At 37.2% G+C, this 20,710-nt stretch overlaps 1 protein-coding gene across 6 annotated transcripts in view; it reads left to right on the forward strand.

The window, feature by feature from the left end:
* Positions 1 to 20,710, forward strand: part of VPS13B (vacuolar protein sorting 13 homolog B) — a 500,947-nt gene that overhangs the window by 401,946 nt on the left and 78,291 nt on the right. For 4 of the 6 annotated variants that reach the window (XM_086608763.1, XM_086608762.1, XM_086608765.1 and 1 more), the window contains exons 37-39: positions 8,321 to 8,520; positions 11,180 to 11,387; positions 11,695 to 11,897. In XM_086608763.1, the coding sequence (XP_086464889.1) occupies positions 8,321 to 8,520; positions 11,180 to 11,387; positions 11,695 to 11,897 (611 nt within the window). The remainder of the gene's footprint in view (positions 1 to 8,320; positions 8,521 to 11,179; positions 11,388 to 11,694; positions 11,898 to 20,710) is intronic. The other 2 variants (XM_086608766.1, XM_086608767.1) reach the window with 1 other exon arrangement.

Below are 20,710 nucleotides of genomic sequence, written 5' to 3' on the forward strand. Positions count from 1 at the left end.
CTACCTACCTGCCAAAAGAGCAGATAAATGAGAGAACTCGAGGACTGTACTCTCCCCAGAGTGAAAGACAGCAAGAAGCCTGTAGCCTCTCGGTGGAGCCTTATTTTGCTCTGGCTGGACACAGGAGGGAAGTCTTGCTGTTCAGTGTCTGAACTGAGAGACTTACGGACATAAAATATTCCGAAGATCATAGACAGAATTCCCCAGCCCTTTGTGCCGTATGCAGAAATGATTACTTTAGCATATAAATAAGAGGAAAAAAATAAACACTAGCTGAGCATATAATAATCGCCAAGTATTTTTACTCAACCCAAAAGAAATTACATGCTTAAGATACCGTACAGAAATATTAAAAATTAAATGCAGCTGTTAATTGGAGTAGAGCACAGACCAAACTTCATTTTGGAGTTAACTGACTCTCTCAAAAAAACTTTGCTAAGGCGTTGTCACAGCCTCTGGATGCTGCAGATATGCAAGTTAGCCCATGGGGAAATAAAACATTAAATTAGATATGACTACCTAAAATAATATGCAGCAGTAACAAGCCATTTACAACACCCAGAAGACCTTCGTTACTTTTAGAAAGAAATATAAACTCTTTCCAACACTCGAACAATAGGAAATTAATTCTTTGTCAGTAAAAGCCAGAGGACAAACTTAGTATTTAAATGGCCACTGAGGATTGAGGTGGAAGTGTAGCTTGTAGACAACTATACAAATCACTAACAAACCTTAATGAATATTGGGTGTGGGCATCAGGGTCCTGTCAGATTTGACACCGCGTCCCAAGTAGCTTAAACCCAACACTCAAGAAAAGGTGGAGACCTCATCAGGTCTCTAACATCTGGGATTTTATTTGTCATTTTGGCATACCCTGCAAGCGCAAAAGAAAGAGTAAAAGGGGATTATCCTGACAATGAAATGAGTTACTGAATCTTGTGATAATGAAAAGCAGAAGAATTCTAATTCCTTTCTATGGTCCCTGAGGTGGAGGTGCGTTTATAGTTCTGCAGGAGTATAACGTAGGAGGGAAGAACAGATGGCCTAAAATCCATGAAACAAGACACCACCTAATCCCAGGACTGAGTACCACTATTAATCCTGGTCACATTCCCTACTGGTACTTTGTAACAGGGTTGAGAATTGCTACTGATGAACTAGCACGTGAACTCAGGGGAAAAAAAGCATAAAAAAAGTTAGTTGTAGGTCATTGATTCAAGACAGTGTGCACTAATTTTGTAGAACTGCATTAACAGTTTAAATAACTCGACTTTAAAAAGTAGACTCCAAATGAAATTCCATTCAGAACAAATACTGTTTTGTATGGTTCTTTGTGTGAATGGTTTTGTAATGTCTTTAGCTTTTATCATGAAAGTAATGGCGTGGTTTTTTTGAGTCTAGAATTTCTTTTCTTATGTGGATCCCAGGGCTATATGGGATCAACAGTAGGTGATACAGCATTTTCGTGATAGTCAATTCTATAGAATATTTACACTAATGAGGAAGTACAGATAATAGTGAAAGCCGAATGTTTTCTTCGTACATTTTATGCTTTGTGTGCAATTCCTCCAGTTCAATCTACGTTTTTCTGTATAAGGTACAGAACACAGAGATTAGGCATTACCCTGTCTTAAGGACTAGTTCCTTAAGTGATTCAAATTGTTGACATACTGGTAACACATTTCTTCTTTTTCTATGACAAGAATATTTGTTATGGGATGAGATCACCAGCTTGCTGCCCAAACAAATGGTGCAATTCCATAGGAAATTTAGGTTACTGTGGCTGCACATTTCCACACGCTACCTTGTGCTAGCTCTGTTACTTGCACAGCTGTTCATTGAGTTGAGCCAGAGCACTGATCTGTCTGAAAAATAACCCAACAGGAAAGAAAAATTTCCAGCAAGATTAACTCCTTCAGCTGGCTCACTGGACAGGTACACTTTAATGACCATGTTGGCACAAAAGAGAATTCATAGAAGTGTATAAAGGAGGGAAAGGGAGGAAGGATCAAAGGGAGGAGAAGATTGGAATATACGAGCCTGGAGCTGGACTGACCTTAATCCTGGGGAACCACATCCCAAGAGTGCAGGGAAACCTGTTCAGTTTGTGTGGCCTGAATATATCTGTCAAGCCTTGGACTTCCATAAGCATAATTCAGTGAGTTAGGCTCAAACAGCTCAGGTGCTGCCAGGTACTTCTTCAGAATGGTTTATTAATAAAGAAAAATTACCCTCTTGTTCATGGATTATTTAGTTTATTAAAGCAGTTGAAATCCAGTGAACCAAGTGTAGAGCAGAGGAGCGAGGCAACAAAGCTGTAATTTTAATTCAACCTTGTAGCAATTATACAGGGCTACATTTTCAGTCGCATCCACTATTTTGTAAAGCTTCATTTACTCTGCAACCATTCAATATCTGATTTTTTAGTAGTAATAAGTATCTACAACTTCATAAATCAGTGAAGGTACCAGCTATCTCCTGAAAATAAACTGAAGTTTTCAACCAAGCACCTAAAATTAAGATGCAAAAATACACAGATTTTTTTTTAAATTGAAGAACTTCTCCATGCCCATCTGTAAAGCTGGAGTAAGAATGTTTAGTCACTTTTCTGAAAACTGCTGTTATCTAAAAGTAAAATGGTTATGATACAAGAACCAGGTATATACTCATGTGAGCGTAGCACTCAGTTTTGAAAGCTGGACTCATGAATGCAAAATGAACCCTATTTTTGTTTTTTTCCATTATGCATTTTTCTTCACTTAATTAGAATAAGATAGGATGATATAAAGCTTTACAAATATATTCTAAATTATTGTATACCAAAGACAGCCTTGACCAAAAATGAAAACACCTTTAGATCTTAACTTTTGTATACCTTCTCTGATCAGGCATCGCAAAATCTAAAATTACCAAATCAACAAGTGTATTGAGATTTTTTTAGCTATTTAGTATGCAACAGTGTGATGAACATGATGTACCTGCCCAGTTATTCTTTAAGGGAGATGAGCTCATTTCAAATAGATAACCATCTTTGACTTCTCTTCTGATTCATCACTGACCTGAACTCCATTTGAACCTTGTTAGACACAAAACAAGCAGGATTCCTGGCCTGAGCTATAAAATATAATTAAGCCCTTTTGAAATGATGTGTAAAAGAACATAGCTTTACCCCCACTATAACTACTACCACCACCACAACCAATAAAGTTAAATCAAGCACTGCCTGTAATGGATTAAAATAATAAATGTTCCTGGATTTTAGTGTTTGAAGTATTTGAAGAAAACAGGCTCCCAGCAGCCAGGACTGCTGAATGCATGGGGACATTTATTAGTGACGAATTCAAGGGTTGGGCCTGTTTAAGATCATTACTTTCTGTTTACCGTGTGTTACACATCTCATGTTTTTACAGAGCCCACATGTGTCCCCATGTAGTGCTGAAAAACTCTATTTCACTAAAGAATAGTTAATTGGTAATGTGTAAATATTGTTCTCATGGGGAGAATGAACTATCATAAGATTCCGCTCAACGCTAATGAGAAATCCAGTGCGGTCAATGGATTGTTAACTAAATCTCTCCTAGAAAATTGTCCTTTACTACATCTCACCATTTGTGTGCTACTGCTGTTTCCAGACTTGAATAAATTGGCTGACTCTCAAATTAACTGCAGTATTTCCCCTGTAATTATTTTCATAGCTTTGTTACCCTTTCTTCTCAGAAGCTGCTTTGTAGAGGATACCTGTCAACAGAGCAGTGTAACTGTAGTGTAACTATTTATTACGTGATGTATCTGAAGTTTTTTTAAGAGGAAAAAAATCGTGTAGATAATTGTGCCAATATATTAGATATAATAATATATTTACGTATTCAAAGCTATCTTAGTATCTTTGGCAACTTTGAACTAGCTACTAAAGGTGCAAATATGTAGAGTGAATGCTGAGAAGCAAATATCACAGATTATCACCTTAGTAATGTGTGACATTAAAGCAGAAGGTAGTAAGGAAAACCACTTGCTGATTAACCTGCAGCAGCCAGATTGTATCTCTGCTGCCCAGGCATGGAGGGCCCATGGGAGAGCCTGGACTTCTTCCTTCAGAGTGCACCACGATCCTTCAGGTGGGAATGCAGTCCGCCAGCTTCCGCGGTCGGTGCAGACGACATCGCTCACATACATCTTGCCCAGTCCAAAGCAGTGTGGCAGACTCCGTGCTCTGGGACACAGTCTTGCTTCTGAGCTGCCCCAAACTCAGAAAAGCAATTGTCTTCCTAGTGCCACAGTTTGTAGCAAAGCTACTAGCTTCCAAGAAACTTTTCGAAAGATAGCTTGACTATAGTCCTGTGCTGTTTGCTATATTTATTGTAATATGTGTGTTTCCATTTTCTTAAAACTCTTCTCCCATACAGAAATTTGCCAATTAAAATTGTGCTCTAGGTTGTATTAGGTGACAGTGCAGTGAACCAAACAGGATTTGCAGCTATCAAAGGAAGAGCGTATGCACAGAGCATAATAGAAGGAAAAAAAGCTCTTGGTACGTTTGTACTTGTTTCATTTGGAGTTGATTCAAATATCAGTATTTTTAAATGTTTTTGAAAACAGAAAGTCAATAGGTAATGTCAAAACATTGTTTCTCCCTTTGTCTATGAACCAGGAAAAATAACAGAACTTTTTCTTAACGCCTGTTTTGCCTAAACACTAAGTGATTGTTACTGCAAGGCAAGGGTTGTTTTAATGTATTTGCTGCCTCTGTTAAAATAGGCCAGCTCTGTTTTGGCTATACACACAAATGGATTTATGCACACAGGGCAGTTTAACAACCATGGAGCCTCCTATGATTGGTATATGCTAATATCAGTATATTATAATGACATCTAAACCCTAATGTAAGTATATTTATTACTATATTAGGGTAGTCAGATTCCATAAGATAGATATTAGTAAATATTTGTAAATATTAGTATAAATCAAGTCTCCTACATTATTTCCAACCATATAATAACACCTGGATATTCCTTTTGAGCATATGTCATCATAAAGGTGATCCTTCCAATGGCATGCAGAAACCTGGTGTGAGTTGTATTTTGCTCAGCGTGGCAGCATATTGCGATGCTATTGAGGGTCTGAGTACAGTCTGACAATGGAGGGCAGGCAGCATTTTTTAAACACTGTCCAAAGCAAGTGTTTCATATTTATTAGTCTCTTGGAGGAGTATTTTAAAAGTAATGAAACTATTTGTTCCTAGAAGTAAATTATTGCACATACTGAAAAGTGTGTTGTTGTTCATGAGCAGTAATCCAAGCAGAACAAATTAACTTCTACATATCACAACAATCATTTATGAAGATGTATTATTTCTGTGTGGTGCCATCTCAAGTTCACTTCAAATAGAGATTTTGATTTAATCTGTTAAAATTGAAGTTAAAATTCTACAATAGAAGTTTGCGAGAGATGCATGAAAAGGCTGACTAAAGATAGTGTGTGGGAGGGAAAAAACTGGAGGAGATTATTTTGCATCTTTACCTGAGATGATTGCTTTAGTCATAGGAAAACAATTCCACTAACTGAGCATGTATTTTGAATGTTAGTATAGCATTTAGCAATCTTAAAATAAGCTCCCTTCTAATGCATACTGATATTTCTTCACTCCTTTTTGTTAGGATGTGACATCATTTCTTTTCTAATGTCATCCTTTTAGGGTTTCCATAGTAACGGTGCTCCATTGAAGCTTCCCTCAGGCCCAGAGAGCTCTTTATTTACGCTTGCTTTTTAGGGTTTGTGCATACTTGTTCTTCGTTTCTTTTCTTTAAGCTTCCTCAAGACATCCCTTTATGCAAGTTTGGCTGAATGCTCTCTGCGTTGTTTTTTTTTTTGTTAAGAGCACAGTGGATTGCACATTGAGAGTCCCTTCGTGCTCAAAAGAGCATGTGGATATAACTACTAGGAAGGACGAGGGTGTGTTTCTTGCCTATAGAAGAGCAATCTGGGTCGCAGCAAGAAAAAGAAGAATCTCTCATTGAGTCCCTGAGCTTTTCCTGGTATTTGTAGGACACAATCCATGGATGTGTCTTGCAATATTTCATTTAATTAAAATTTACCAACACTTCCTTATTCTTAATTGTGTCTTCATTTCTCATTGTTTACATAGCATTTCAGAAAGACACTGCTGATTTTGAACCAGCAGTATTATGTGCTGAATCCTCAGTTGTTTCTAAACCATTGGATATTGTGTTTTCTTTGTACTTTGTGGATATTGTGTTTTCTTTGTACTTTGTGGAGCTGAGATGACAACAGAAAAAGACTGCAAAGCCTAATCCTTCCAAGTGTAATCCCAGTGAAAGAAAACATAAATAAAACCACTTGTATTCTGGTATTCCTTTTTCCCTTTTGTTATTTCTGCAACTTGGCACATATTCCAGTAAAACTATAGAAGATTTCTCTATATTGCAGAATTGTGCAATAGTTGCTGAGAATTTCTCCTCTTTAAAAATCAGAGTTCCATGTAGAGTATAAAAAAAAAATTGAATTTCCAAATATTGTAACGCCTCTTAAAGTAACTAGACTGAGCATAGCAGGGTGAGGGTGAGTCCTTCCCATAAAAATACCTTATTTCTTGGTTTAAGACTATATGTGAAGCTGCTTCATTCCACAGTTTACAGAATCGAGTCTGAACCAGTACCAAAAGGAGAGGCATCAGGGTGTGTTGTTTTTTCTTGATTATCACTGAAGTTCAGTGTCAAAAAAACACTGACCAGTTTCTGTCATATAAACATATGAGACCAGACCCAGGGGTTCAGAAGCCAGCCTAAATAGCCCGGACCTAAAAGCCCTTCCCTAATCGGTGGCAACAGTCCTGTTAGGTTGGCATGGGACAAAGGTTCACTGGAGCCCTTGATTATTCTTTCTAAACTCCAAACTGCTCAAGGGAGAGAGATTTGTCTTGTTTGTGGTTCCTATTCGGGTTGAATACAGTTCAATGCCATTATTGCTATGGGGACTATTGGACCACCTTCCTAGTGGATGCTGGATTTAAAGAAAAAAAAAAAAAAAATCCAATATATTTCCTTCCATTGTATAAAATGTTTCTCGGTATTATGAAATCATAACTCCCAGGATGCAGACAGACTTCATTCTGGATTCTAAAAACGATTCATAGAAGAAATTTTACTGCATGTATTCAAAACAGTGAGTTGTGTTTTTGTGGGGTTTTTCTACTAGCAAAGGTATGAAAATATAAAATGGAATTGTACCTTGAAACATCTGTATGTAAGCCTTAGGTGTTTTTTAATCTTCTGCCTTTGGTAAATATCCAGTTTCATTAGAAAAATAAGCCATGGGCATTATAAAGTGTGGTGACATTCAATATTCAGAGTGTTGAGTCCAAGTGCGAGCACTAGAAGAGAAAAAAGTTAACTCAGCCTCAGATGTAGTACTTTTCATGTAAATACAAAAAAGAAATACAGATATATTAAGTATGGTTTGTTTTATTAAACAGTGATTTGCAGTGAGTTAAATTCACAAGAGATGTAACGTTTCTAGAGAGTGTTTCTTACCTTAAAATGTTTGTGTCTTTAATGAGAGTACACAAGTTCTGTCATAAATCTAACCTGCCATTATCATTTTTATGTTTTATAAAGCTATGTAAAGTGCAAATGGTTCTGACATGAAAAGTTTAGATTAAAATGTTTTTTAGGTAAACACATGTTCTATATTTTGAGTTACAGTAATTGTTTTGAATTATTTGAATTCAAACATTACCCTTATTCTCCTGCTAAGCACTCCAAAGTCTAGCAAGGCAACATTTTATAATAACTAACCTGAACAAAAGCAGAGAGAACCGTTCAAAACAGCTATTTCCTATCAGTTTAAAATATAATCAAGTGAAGCAGCTGTTCTTGTTCTTAATATACTCTTTTGAAAAAAATTTCATAGTTTAATGAAAAATGTCTCTTCTCATAAACCTTAAAATACTCACACATGTAGAAAGTCATAATGTTTTGGCAAATAGTTCATTGTAAGGAATGCGCGTGAGACATACCTGCCTCATAACTGCACCACCGTATAAAGCATGCTCAATAGTGTTGGAAGAACAAGTTGGAAAAAAAAATCACAAGTCTTGTGGCCCATCTGTGATGCTCTTGCTTGGGGAGGAGAGCGATTGTCCACACTGGTATTTCGATCAAAGTCAGTGGGGCTACTTGTGTGAGTAATTGCTTGTAGGCAGAGATTCCCAGGCTCATGGTAAAGTGAATTTAGGAAATAAGCATGTAAATGTTGGGAGAATAACTACCAGCAGGATTAATTGTGTATGTCTCTCTCTTTTTAGGAATCCATGGATCATCTTTTGTCCTTGACATAAAAGATTTCCTACTTAAAACAAGTCTTAAAGAAAGAGCCAGATCCCTGATGGGCCCTTTTTGTTGCTCAGTCAATGTGGAAGCCAAGTGGTGTAAGCACAGTGGTGATCCTGGCCCAGAACAATCTGTTCCAAAAATACATGTTGATTTGAGAGGAGGACTGTTGCAGGTCTGTATAAGATGCTTATGGTTCTGCTATGGAGCTGGACTGGCTTTGGGTGATTGAGATTTCCTAAGTAAATCTCAAGTAAATTTCATGCATGAAAGCCTGTAAAGCTTTGCAGCCTACAACAGTTCATTGGGTTGGGGTTTTTTGTTTGTTTGTTTTGGGTGGGTTTTGTTTTACCTTTTAAAATAAGTAACTATTCTTTCACGTAAAACTGTTGATTGAAAAATCGTGTACAGTGTTTTGGGTTTTTTTTTAATACTGCTTAAGCCCTGTATTGTAGCTGTATGTGTGTGTTCCCTTAGAACTACTGGTTCAAATTACTAACACTTAATATGTAAGACCCTGTTCTGATGTGTGTGTGTTTGTCTGTCCATGAGCTATGTGTCTGTAATGCCTAGGGGTAGCTTTAAGAAATACATACCCTTTCTGTTTAAACTTACACCAGTCTCTCAGGGGAGTAATTATAAGATGTTGTTTGCAGCAATTAATACTCAGTTTTCCATGCTATCCCCTCCTTTTTGGAAGTGCCCACGACTTGAAACCACTCCAAGAAGCATGGGAGTTCTTGAAATGAAAAATAGATTCTGTGGGACTCCAACAAGTGGGCTTTAAGATATGTCGTTTTAATTATTTTTATTGTAACATCTATACACACCAAATGTTTTAAAATAAATATATAAATCAAGCGTATAAAACACAAAAAGGAAATTTTGACATTTAGTCATGTCATTAGGTCTTTTGCCAGAATTGGCATTAGAAATTCTTAAAACCACAGCACTGGGAATAGGGCTAATTAAATAATACAATTTTTTTTTTTAAATATCTTAATGAATAAATAAAGTCAGTTTATTTCTCCACTTCTTTTTTATTTGTTAGTCACAGGTACTTGGCCAACTACCTCTATGTGTTGTTAATAATAAAAAGTTGGGTGGTTTTTTTTCCAGAATTTTGGGGTTTTAATAAAGACCAGAAAAATATCTATAAATCTGAGAAAGCCATTTATTATTAGAGCATACACTGGGATAATTAACTTTTGCAGGAAACAATTAAGTATTTGGTCTGGCAGAATAGATTTGAGTATGCTGACAAAAGCATTAGCAATTCTGTTCCAAATTAATTTATTTACGGCTAATGATTTTACCAACTCTAAACACGACTTCATCTTCTACCACTGTTATTTTCTATTGCAGCAGAGCCTAGAGAGCTGATGTGAAATTGGTGCCTCATCTGTGAATATTGTAGTAGGAATTCCATGCTCTGGAGTTCGAGCTGCATAAAAATAAAATGCATAAAAGTAGGGGGGAAAATCATTCCTCCCTCCTCCATCAATGGGAGACCGAGGCCTCTGGGATTGACTTAGGTGACACAGAGATCCTCTGAGGTGGTGCTAGACCTAGTGTGGGACCTTGAGCCTGGAGGTACTCTAGAAATTGCAGTAGAGATGCACTGAATTAGGGATATTACCTGGGTAGTTCAGGACTATTTAGCTCAGGACTGGCTGTAGCTGTGTTTCAAGAGGATCTTGGTTTATTCCATGGGCTTACATGTAGATGCAAGGGAAGGAAAAGCTTCCTTCTTGACAGCTGTACTACGCTCCCTTTAGGCATCTTCTGATTTTTTTTTTTCATATTTGATATTCTCAATGTGAAAACATTTGCACTACTCTTTATATGCACACCTGATTTGTTTACCTTACTCCTACCCTTGCCATGGACTTTTAATTTACTCTCTGGTGATTTTGATGTCATCCCACACTGATTCTAAGTCTTATTTCTTACTAATTGCTAGTTGCTTCCTCGTCTTCCCTGTTGCTTCTGAGCCCACTTCTGCACATAAAGACTAAAGGACTTGTCCCCATTAGCATGATTCTCTCAAGCAGGAGTGTGATTTGAGAAAAGCAGCTCTGCTTGTCAAAGCTGGGCGAGAGGAATGTCTACTTGCCTTTTATTTTGCTATAAAGTGTATGAATCTTCTGCACTTTGAATGCCAGTTTTTCTTAGATATTTTTCTAAATTCCTGTTTTAAATGTCAAAAAACTTTTAAACCTCTCTCTGAGAACTTACAGCACATCCAGTTCATATGCTGTATATACTCAATGTTTGTGCTTGAGATGATATTTCGTAATTCTTTTTGGTCATCTTCCTTGCTGTGTCACTCAGTTTTTAGTGCATTTCAGAATTCCACTTTTGGAGCAACATGCTCCTTGAAAAGTTTCAACTTTGCATCTTTAAGACTTTTTTGTCTTATCTTAAACTCCAAAACCTATGGCTAGTCCTAGCATTACATACTGCACTCAGCTGTAAGTTCTTGCATATCACTTTTAAGTTCTATGCTTTTCCAGGCATTATCAGTATCAATTGTAAGTAATAAGAAGTAATGCTTGCCTTCAAATGATGAAAAGAACGACTTTGCCAATGGTTTTATAGAGATTTCTTGTTGTTCCTCCTTATTTTCACATTAAGGATACTTGCAAGCAATTAAGGTATAGGTGGAGCAGGCTGAAAGCCATATAAAGTTCCTATTGTTTGGGGGTGAGGGGGCGGGGTCCTTCAGAAATTACTAAATATTTGTGTGTAATCGTTTTGTCTTTTCTCTTTCTTTTTTTTCTCTCTCTTTTTTTTTTTTTTTTTTTTTTTTTTTTTTTTTTTTTTTTTTTAAGATTTTCTGGGGTCAAGAGCATTTGAACTGTTTAGTTCTGCTCCGGGAGCTTCTGTGGCAGTACCTCACTAAAAACAGCAGTGTAGAGACATCGATACCTGAACATACACACTCCACGTGTTTTTCTACGGAAAGGAATCAGGCCTCAAAAACTGAGCATACCTCAGATGATCTGAGAACAGGCCTGTTCCAGTACATACAAGATGCAGGTAAGAATAGTATTATTGCTCTCTTTTTTTTTTAGTTATAAAGTAAATACAGTAGTAACCTATTAAAGATTACTTGCCTCTTACAATGAGTACTTTACGTTTTTTGGAAAAGTAATTGGAAAGACATCTGCTAGGATGAAAAAAAAAAAAACTTTTTTGATTTCTTTCCATTAAGCTGTAATCTTTTAAAAGTCAGGGAAATTGCTTTTTTATTTTCTCTCCTTTTGATCCCGAGGGATTTCTTTTTAACTACTTTGGTCACATAAACCAGCATGTTTCTTTCTAGAAATTATATAACAGATTATAGCTTTCTTTCATTTGACAGAAGCACAAAAACTTCCCAGTGCCTATGAAGTTGTGTTTTACAATGAAACAGAGGATAGTCCAGGAATGATGTTGTGGAGATATCCAGAACCCAGAGTGCTCACTCTTGTAAGAATTAACCCTGTTCCTTTTAATACCACTGAAGACCCAGATATTAGCACTGCTGACCTTGGAGATGTTCTTCAGGTGGGTAATGAGAGTTTTCTACTTTCATTAACAAAGGAAAACGTTACTGCTGTAAAGTGAATGTTTTCAAACTTAAGTTTATTAAAAATGAGCACAAGACAAATGTCAGGAGCTCTATAAATCAATAGGAGGTAAATTCCACAGCTTGAGCACATCTTTATTTTAAAACTACTCGTGCAAACATTTTAACCACTTACCTGTAAAGTTTTTCTGTGACATAATAAGCTATATCCAAATGTATCAGTTCTGGTTTCCAAGCATGCAGAGTTTTTATTCTGTCTTCCTATGATTTCAACCATCCGTCTTTACTTAAAAGCTTCATTTAGTTTGAAACTGAAACATGAGGAAAGAACTGGTCTGAAATTGCCAAGATTCAATGGAATCATTAAACTCAAATCTCCCATCGGGCCATCCTGTCCTGTGTCTGTGATGGCAGGTAGGTGACTGTGCTGCTTCTAGTAAGAAACACAGGATAGAGAGAAAGGATCTATCTTCTCTTGTTTTGCTTTGGGAGAGTGGAAGTGGGCAGTCCAGTTTGACTGTGTGAGATCAGGAAACTTCCCTTCAAAGGAGGGCTGAGTGCAGCAGCTATGTGACTCTGTGCCCCAAAAATAGACCATACCTCATGATCTTTAAGATCCCTTCCAACCCAAACCATTCTGTGATTCCATGATTACACTGATTCTTAACTCTGAGAATTTTTGGTTTTTAAAACTCAAGATCAGGTAGTTACAGTCTCTCCTGTCTACTGTAATTCATCTTTATAAATTCACTTGCTCCTTGCATATCTATTTTGATTTTTCCTCAGTTTTAATTTTGTTAACATCAGTATCTTTTTTGTATTACAAATTGGATGTCTCATTTTTTTTTAATTTGAATCTGCTTATTAATCAGAATAGTGTTGTGTGTCAAGGGAAATGAGTATCTCCCAATTCTTCCTATTTGTTCAGAAATGTTGAATTATATTTCATTATTGCTGTAACTTTTTGAATTACTTTTAAAATTGAATTATGCACCAATATGCTTTGAGTTATGGATAAGTAGGATAATCTTCCTCAGATAAATGGTATAATGTTATTACCGTGCACATACTGTTAGTGAGATCATGTAAGTGTCCTGCCAGTTTCTTTGCCCTCTAGACAGCCAAATGTCAACTCCCTTCAGTTATATGAAAATTAAAATTAAATGGAAAAAAATCAGCTCCATTTGGCATGAGGTTTGAATCAAAGATCAAAATTGTGTTATTGTATGCTGTCTTGATGACCCTATTAGGTTGCTGTGAAAGCCAACAATTTGCCTTCTTTCAGGATGGTATTTTCAGAGCACAGCACACCAAGTTTTTGGTATAGTTACATTAAACTTCCATTATAGATAACACACATCATGGACATAATGTATGTGCTTGTGTAATAATATGACGCTGTACAGAGGGAATATCGGTTCTTCTTCAAGTGGGCATATGCAGCTGGACTGCTAGTAGCACACATGTTCTGCTGCTTTGTGCTTCCATGCTGCAGTCTAGAGAAAAGAAGGTAGTTGCAATCCTCTTCTGTTTCCACTGTGATTGCCTGGGACAGTAAGATAGAAACCAGGAAGCGCTCAACTACCAGTATTCAGGTTCTGTCAGCTTCTATTTGTCTTCACGTAATCCTTCAGAGTTGCATTTAATCTTGTTCATTGACCACGGAGAACTGTTTCCTTCAGTCTTGTTTTAAGTTTGTGGTCAAGCATCCCTCCATGATGCTTTTTACTGTGACACAGTGTCTTCTTAAGGTCTGACAATTTTATGATCAATTAATTCTTAGTAAGTCTTATATTACTACCTTGGCCTTTCAATTACAAGGGAAGAGATGAAAGGTATCAGTCAAATTAGAAGACATCTATTCAAAAACCGTGCTCTTGGGCACATGGAGTGCAGAAATAACTACAAGAGGATCCACATTTTGGCAGTGGGCCATTAATTATGGCAGTAGCTGTTGCCTGGCTGTAGGTGGTGACTTATCACATTTGCTAGAACTAGCCATGAACCTACACAGAGCAGCTCCACACAAGGTAGATAAACAGCCGTTTTAAACATGAGCAGCGTGTGTTTTTATATTAGTCTCACGTAGATATGTGGGTGAAATAAGTAATACAGAGTCAGTTTTCAAATTCTTTAAGTAAACTATGTTTACTACATACTCATCTCAAACTTTAGGTTTTGATTTAAATTAATCAGGAGGCCTTTCATCAGCTCCACTTTTTTTGCTGTATGGATATATGTCTGTTTCTTAATATACTGCATATTTGCTGCGTATGGAAAATTCACAAAATATAAAGAGGAAAAAAGACAAAACAACACTTTTATTCAATTCTTGACATGAAACATTGAAGAAACATCTCTAAGCCAAAGGCTTCAGCTTTTTTGAAAAAAGGATCTAAATATAAAGACAATAATGATCTAAGTATATTAAAAATATGTTTTAAAAAATTTCCCAGGACTGTGTGTATGCTCAAATGCTAGGAGGACCCATAATGTCACCAGCTGTGTTACCACTCTCCCTTCATCCTTTACTTCACATAAATATAGGCAAAGGTGCACTTCTGTAGTTTGTCTTGAAGTAAAAGTTTGCCAGTTGCGTTTTCTTTTTTTCTGTGCAAGCTGCTGTGACATTTCATCTAGCTTTCTGTCTTTACTAAACTTCTTTTGGCATATCTTTTTAATGATGGATAGGTTTTAGAAGTCTCTTTGATTTTATAGCTATTCTTCAAATTCCTGGAGCTCGCATAAAGAGAATTTTTCTGGATATTGAAGTTGCATGTCATCTGCTGTGGCCAAAGGATAAGTGAACAGCTTCAAGTTATGAGTTGATATGAACTATGTCATTTCTGTAAAATCCTACCTTGCGGCTTTTTCTAGGTTGTCCTAAGAGCCTATTTTCTGGTGCTTTTGCTTCCTTTGTTGCAAAGGTAAGCAGTTGCACTGGCTGAGTTTCTAGTATTTTACTTTTTTACAGTCTCAACATTGTTTCTTTTATTTGTGGAGGGAAAAGGAAAAATTGATGTTTCTGCCATGGCGTAGCATGTTGCATTTTTTTAGCCATTTGAAGTAGAATTTTCATCTATTTGTTTGAAGGAAGTGAGAGAGAATCCTAGACGTACTTGCAAGAAACTGCATCAGGATTGTATTTCTTTGGGAGACTGAGAGTATCTGAACTTGTTCATCTTCTTGTTTACCAGACATTGCAGCCTCTTTCTGTTTCATTTTTTATCCCTCATTGTCCCATTTTCACATGCTAACAATGTTCTTTGGCTCTATGTGATTTACTGCTCTCATAGATAACTAGTATTTGATGAATCTCCATTAGACTCCCCTTGTACCTCTTGTTAATTTTTAAGGAGTTCCTGTTCAGTGACATAAGGTGTTTCTTATCCTCGGGTACTAAATCCTCTGTTTGACATACCTTCTAGCCCTTTTTGACCTGGAGACTTTTTCTTATTTTAATCCCCTTTTGTCTACATCACTGCCAAGATATTTTCTGAATATACCTTCTCAAGACTGTTTTAAATTTTATATAGTAGTATTTGCAAATTCTTACTAATGAAGAAAGGACATACCTACAAGTGTTCAAGGCCAGGTTGGATGAGGCTTTGAGCAACCTGATCTTGTGGAAGGTGTCCCTGCCCATGGCAGGGGGTTGGAACTAGGTGATCTTTACGGTCCCTTCCAACCCAAACTGTTCTATGATTCTATGATATTCTTTTTGGAACACAAAATCAATGAAGCGAAGCAAAAATCAATTTGCCACTGTGCTTACAAGTGGTTCGTAAAACTGAAAAAAAATTTAATACTGGGTTCTGTATGAAGAAAAAGATGTGCTATCTTTTTCTAAGTGCAAGGTCCTACATCTCCAAGTGCAGGGTCCTACATCTGGGTCATGGCAATCCCAGGCACAAATACAGACTGGGCGGAGAATGGATCGTGAGCAGCCCTGAGGAGAAGGACTTGGGAGTACTGGTGGACGAGAAGCTCAATATGAGCCGGCAATGTGCTCTTGCGGCCCAGAAGGCCAACCGCGTCCTGGGCTACATCAAGAGGAGTGTGGCCAGCAGGTCGAGGGAGGTGATTCTGCCCCTCTACTCTGCCCTCGTGAGACCTCACTTGGAGTATTGCGTCCAGTTCTGGAGTCCCCAACATAAGAAGGACATGGACCAGTTGGAGAGGGTCCAGAGGAGGGCCACGAAGATGATAAGAGGGCTGGAGCACCTTTCCTATGAGGACAGGCTGAAAGAGTTGGGGCTGTTCAGCCTGGAGAAGAGGAGGCTCCGGGGTGACCTTATAGCGGTCTTCCAGTACCTCAAGGGGGCCTACAAGAAAGATGGGGAGAGGCTGTTCAGGAGGGCCTGTTGTGATAGGACAAGGGGTAATGGTTTTAAAATAGAGGGAGGTAGATTCAGGTTGGATATTAGGAAAAAATTTTTTACCATGAGAGTTGTAGAACACTGGAACAGGTTGCCCAGAGAGGTGGTGGATGCTCCATCCCTGGAGACGTTCAAGGCCCGGTTGGATGAGGCCCTGAGCAACCTGATCTAGTTGGAGATATCCCTGTTCCTTGCAGGGGGGTTGGACTAGATGACCTTTGAAGGTCCCTTCCAGCCCTAACGATTCTATGATTCTATGATTCTATGGATCCAGAATATTCCTCGGTCTTTTATATTGAACATCTTCCTAGTTCCTTGATCAAAACTATTCTATAAAAAACAGATAGAACAAAACTGTTCCATCAGCTTCTGTTTCATTTCTACTAATGGTTGTCTGTTTTCCAAGTTGTGAGATTTTTTGATTGGTGTTTACAAAGCTCTAGATACTGCTAAATATCTTAGTAAAGGCCAATATGAGATGAAGGAATATACACACAAGAGTTTCATGTTCTCATAAGGAAAAAAAAAGTAAACAAGCTGTATCTTGTCCAAGTGATGTAATAAATATTGCTCTAAGCCACTACTAATGTACCCCTTGCATAAAGGGGATCTACAGAAAAGACCTTCAGGCAGCAACTCAGATGCTGGTAAAGGCATAGCCTTTTGATCTTGACTACTGCTAAGATTATTTTTAAAATACATGGAGAAGAAAAAGTATATTCCACTGATATCCTCACTTAAGACAGCACACATTTCATAAGAGTTAAGTTAATCCTAGTTCTGATTCCATCTAATGTCATGTAAGACAGGGTAATCCATTACTGCCCAAATTAGCAAGGGCAAAAGGTAAGAATGGTGTTGATGTGAGAATAATATTCATACCTCAGGAGCAGAGGAAAGTCCAAACTTGGAAAATTTTCACAAAATTAATTCAAAAGATAATAAGCAAGATCAAGTAGCAATGTCATTACTTTAAAATATTAAAGATTGATACTGGTACATCAAAAAGGATGCTCTCTGAGACTTTCTCAGTTACAAGAAATGAAACTTTAAATCATTTAAGTAGATTACTGATAAGAAAAAGTCTTGTGATTGAACATACGTGGACGAGCATCTTTAAAAGCCTATTTTATTATGTACTTAAAGAAAATATGTACACAAAACCAGAGAGACAAAGCCTACTGTTCTTTCTCCAAAACAGTTAATTTTACATTTAGGACATTCTCTAGTGTAGATAATTTCTATAGTAAATATTGTGCAAATGTTTACAGATTTGTTTCGGCAAATCTGAAGACTTAAGGTATGCCTCAGTTTCCCAGTTTAACAGTAAACTATGTTCTACAAGGCAACCCACTCATCTTTATAGGCCAACAGATCTATTATTTGCTCTATGATGTTCTTGTTTTGTAGCAGTTGAAGTTGGAATCTGTTCGTGGTGATGATTCTCGTTTTTGTGAATCTGTCCATAATATGTCTTCCACTGAGAACTTTGAAGCATGGTAATAGCCTTCAAGCAGGATATGTTTTATAACATATATAGGAAGATCTCCTGCAGAGATAACAGAGTTGTAGAAGATACGTGAGCAACTCAGGAACAAAAGTGTGCTAGACAGTCTAAACTGCAGAGGAAGGGCTTCATAGTCTCTCTCCTCATCTCCCAGATGGTGAGAACATTGGCTTGAGCTGGTTAAAAGGACAACTGAAAGAGAATTTTTGACTGTTTCCTCCATCCTGATTGTTGCGGTTTCTTTGGTAATAATGGCATTAGGAAGAAAGGAGTACAAGCAATTTCTAATTCCAGACAATAGTTCATGGATATGCAGATAATACCACTGTCCCGGAACATAAAGAATAACTGAAGAATATATCTTCACCATTAACAAGAGATGTTCGGTGTTTGCCATTCCATTGTAAAGCTATCTTTCAAATAAGGAATATTGCTGCCACTGCTCCATATCTCAAACAAAAAGCTGTATATTGTCACAAGAGCGTTTACACAAGTGGCCATGGATTTAGAAGGTGGAAAAAAAAACAGATTTGTCTAATCAAAGTGATCATATATTGTGTAATGCTCCAGATTCTGAGCTCTCTGACTTATTTAATCTGTATCACCAGCACAGACTTAAAATTCTTTCTCCTGGATTGTCATCCAGTGAGAGATACAAGCTGTTAAAGCTTACAAAACAAAAGGAAGATAATCTATGGCATTTGTTCGTTTCTCCATCTGAAGTTAAAATAAAATATCTACTGAGCTATAACCCTGACAGGTTTTTGTATTTGAGGATGTTTCCCTTGTGGACCTGCCAGAATTCCTATTGCATGCAAGTATAGTCAGCATTATAACAACTGATGAAAAGATGAATGTGTGCTGAGGTCTCCTTTTTTGGCCTTTCTCCTTTATATAGTCTTCTAATAAATAGAACACTTATTCCTGATTTAGAAAAGTGGTGATTAAATGAACCATATCTCAAAGTCTGTTGGAGAAAATTAGGGCAGTGAGTATAGTTCTGAGGTTACGAGTGCTTAAGTGTGATTTAATGAAGACTAGGTAAATAAAACCACTCTGGTAAAATTCACTCAGAGCATTTGCTGAGATGGTGAAATCTCTTTTAGGATGTAAAATATTTCCAACTTCAAAAGGTGAGGATTCAAAAAATTGTCTGTTGCATTGCCTGACATGCTTGTGCTATTTAAATAAAATATTCCAAACTCTGCAGTTCAGAATCTGATTTTTTCAACACTGTCAACCAACTAACAGTCATTTTTCTAACACCTTGTGGTTGTTTAAACAGTGGCTTAAGGAAGCATGAGCTTAAGAATGACTGACATTAGACCTACTATAAGTCATTACTCTAGGAAAGATTTGACATGACAGTCAACAGGAAAAGAATTATGATCAATGTCAAAGACATTCCTTTTTCCTTTTAACAGAGAATACCTCATTTTTGGCTGGCTCTGCTTCCTTTTTACTTTTCATTCCCTGTTCGTGCTACAGTGTTCAGCTGGGCATTTGAGAGTCTGGGAAAAGAGCTTTTTGGGAAACCACAAATTTTATTCATATTTGATTTATTTCTTACATTCCCAAAGCAACAACTATTTTGGAAATCCAGATGATTTGTGTGTGACAGGTTAGTGATTTAAGTTCATAGTGTTATTAGATAATAAGCTGTAAAGTTCAACTGTACTTATCAATAAACCTGTTGGTTTGAAAATTTTTGAATCCACTGCCGTGCAGTTCAGTACTGTCTTCAAATAATCAGACTTTTTAGATGGATGGTGAATTAATTTATCTAGCTGTTGTGAATTTCTCAGAAGGCAGATTTGGTGCTTTGCCTCTGGTTTTGTTGTTTAAAACTTACATTTCTTGTTAGCTCTACCTTTTGATGTTACTCAAAATGTCTGTGCTACCCATACTACTGCTATACGTAGACTGAATACAGTGGTTTTATGATCTCTCACCTCTGTGAAGAGTTGCAACAAGCTTGAAATGAAACAATACAGTGTAATTATTGAGCATATCTGATTATAAACTAGAACTGTAACGAATGCCTTTTATTCTGATGCAGGTAACTGCGTTCCCATCAGTAGAAGCAGTGTTTACATCCGTGCATGTGTACAAAAATGGATGCAGGTCATCATGTGAACAACTGATCTGTTTAAGAGGGCTGAAGGCTTGCTTTTAGCCTGAGCCACTTACACTTCAGATGATCTAGATGCGAGCAAGTTTTGTGATGCTGGGCAGAGTTTTGCACGTGTTTTCCAAAGTTAAGACTCTGGCTATTAATGACAAGTATCGTCTTAATTTTCTTGCAAGGAAGGAAGTAGGGGCTAAAGGAGTTGCAGCGTTACACAGGGAGGCTTAAGCAGATGTTGAAACAGAGACCGTTCTCTTTAGGAATTCCAGCTTTAAAAATTATTTGTTAACTTCCTTGCCTGAGAGTAGGATTATCTCAGACTTTACTATTTTCTTACTGTATTTTGTGTGTATAATCTTAAGTATTTTGCTGTGTGATCTTAGTGTTCACTGCATTGAGATGAGACTGTATCGTTTGGTCTACAGTTTCTGTGCAGTCTGCAGGGAGTTAAGCGTAACTCGTTGGGAATGTTAATGGAAGTTGTGCATAATTTGCCTGTGCATCACACTGAAATTTACCCTTTGGGGTTACTGAGCCAGTGAAAATTCTACCGGGTGCCAGAGGACTGACGAAACCATCAGATTATCTTAATGACAGATTTACACTCTCCTCGTGTTCTGTATTTTTCAGATTTTGTAACTCTGATTTATGAAATTTTGCAAACCAAAGTCCTTCCTGCCATACACTGATCTTCTGGCACTTCTTGTAGGAGTAAGGCTTTATTGTGGTGAGAATATGTGGTCAAAATAGCCTATATACAAAAAATAAGGCAGCACT

The sequence above is a fragment of the Tauraco erythrolophus genome, chromosome 3, assembly GCF_009769465.1.
Source record: "Tauraco erythrolophus isolate bTauEry1 chromosome 3, bTauEry1.pri, whole genome shotgun sequence".
In the NCBI taxonomy this organism is placed as follows: domain Eukaryota; kingdom Metazoa; phylum Chordata; class Aves; order Musophagiformes; family Musophagidae; genus Tauraco; species Tauraco erythrolophus.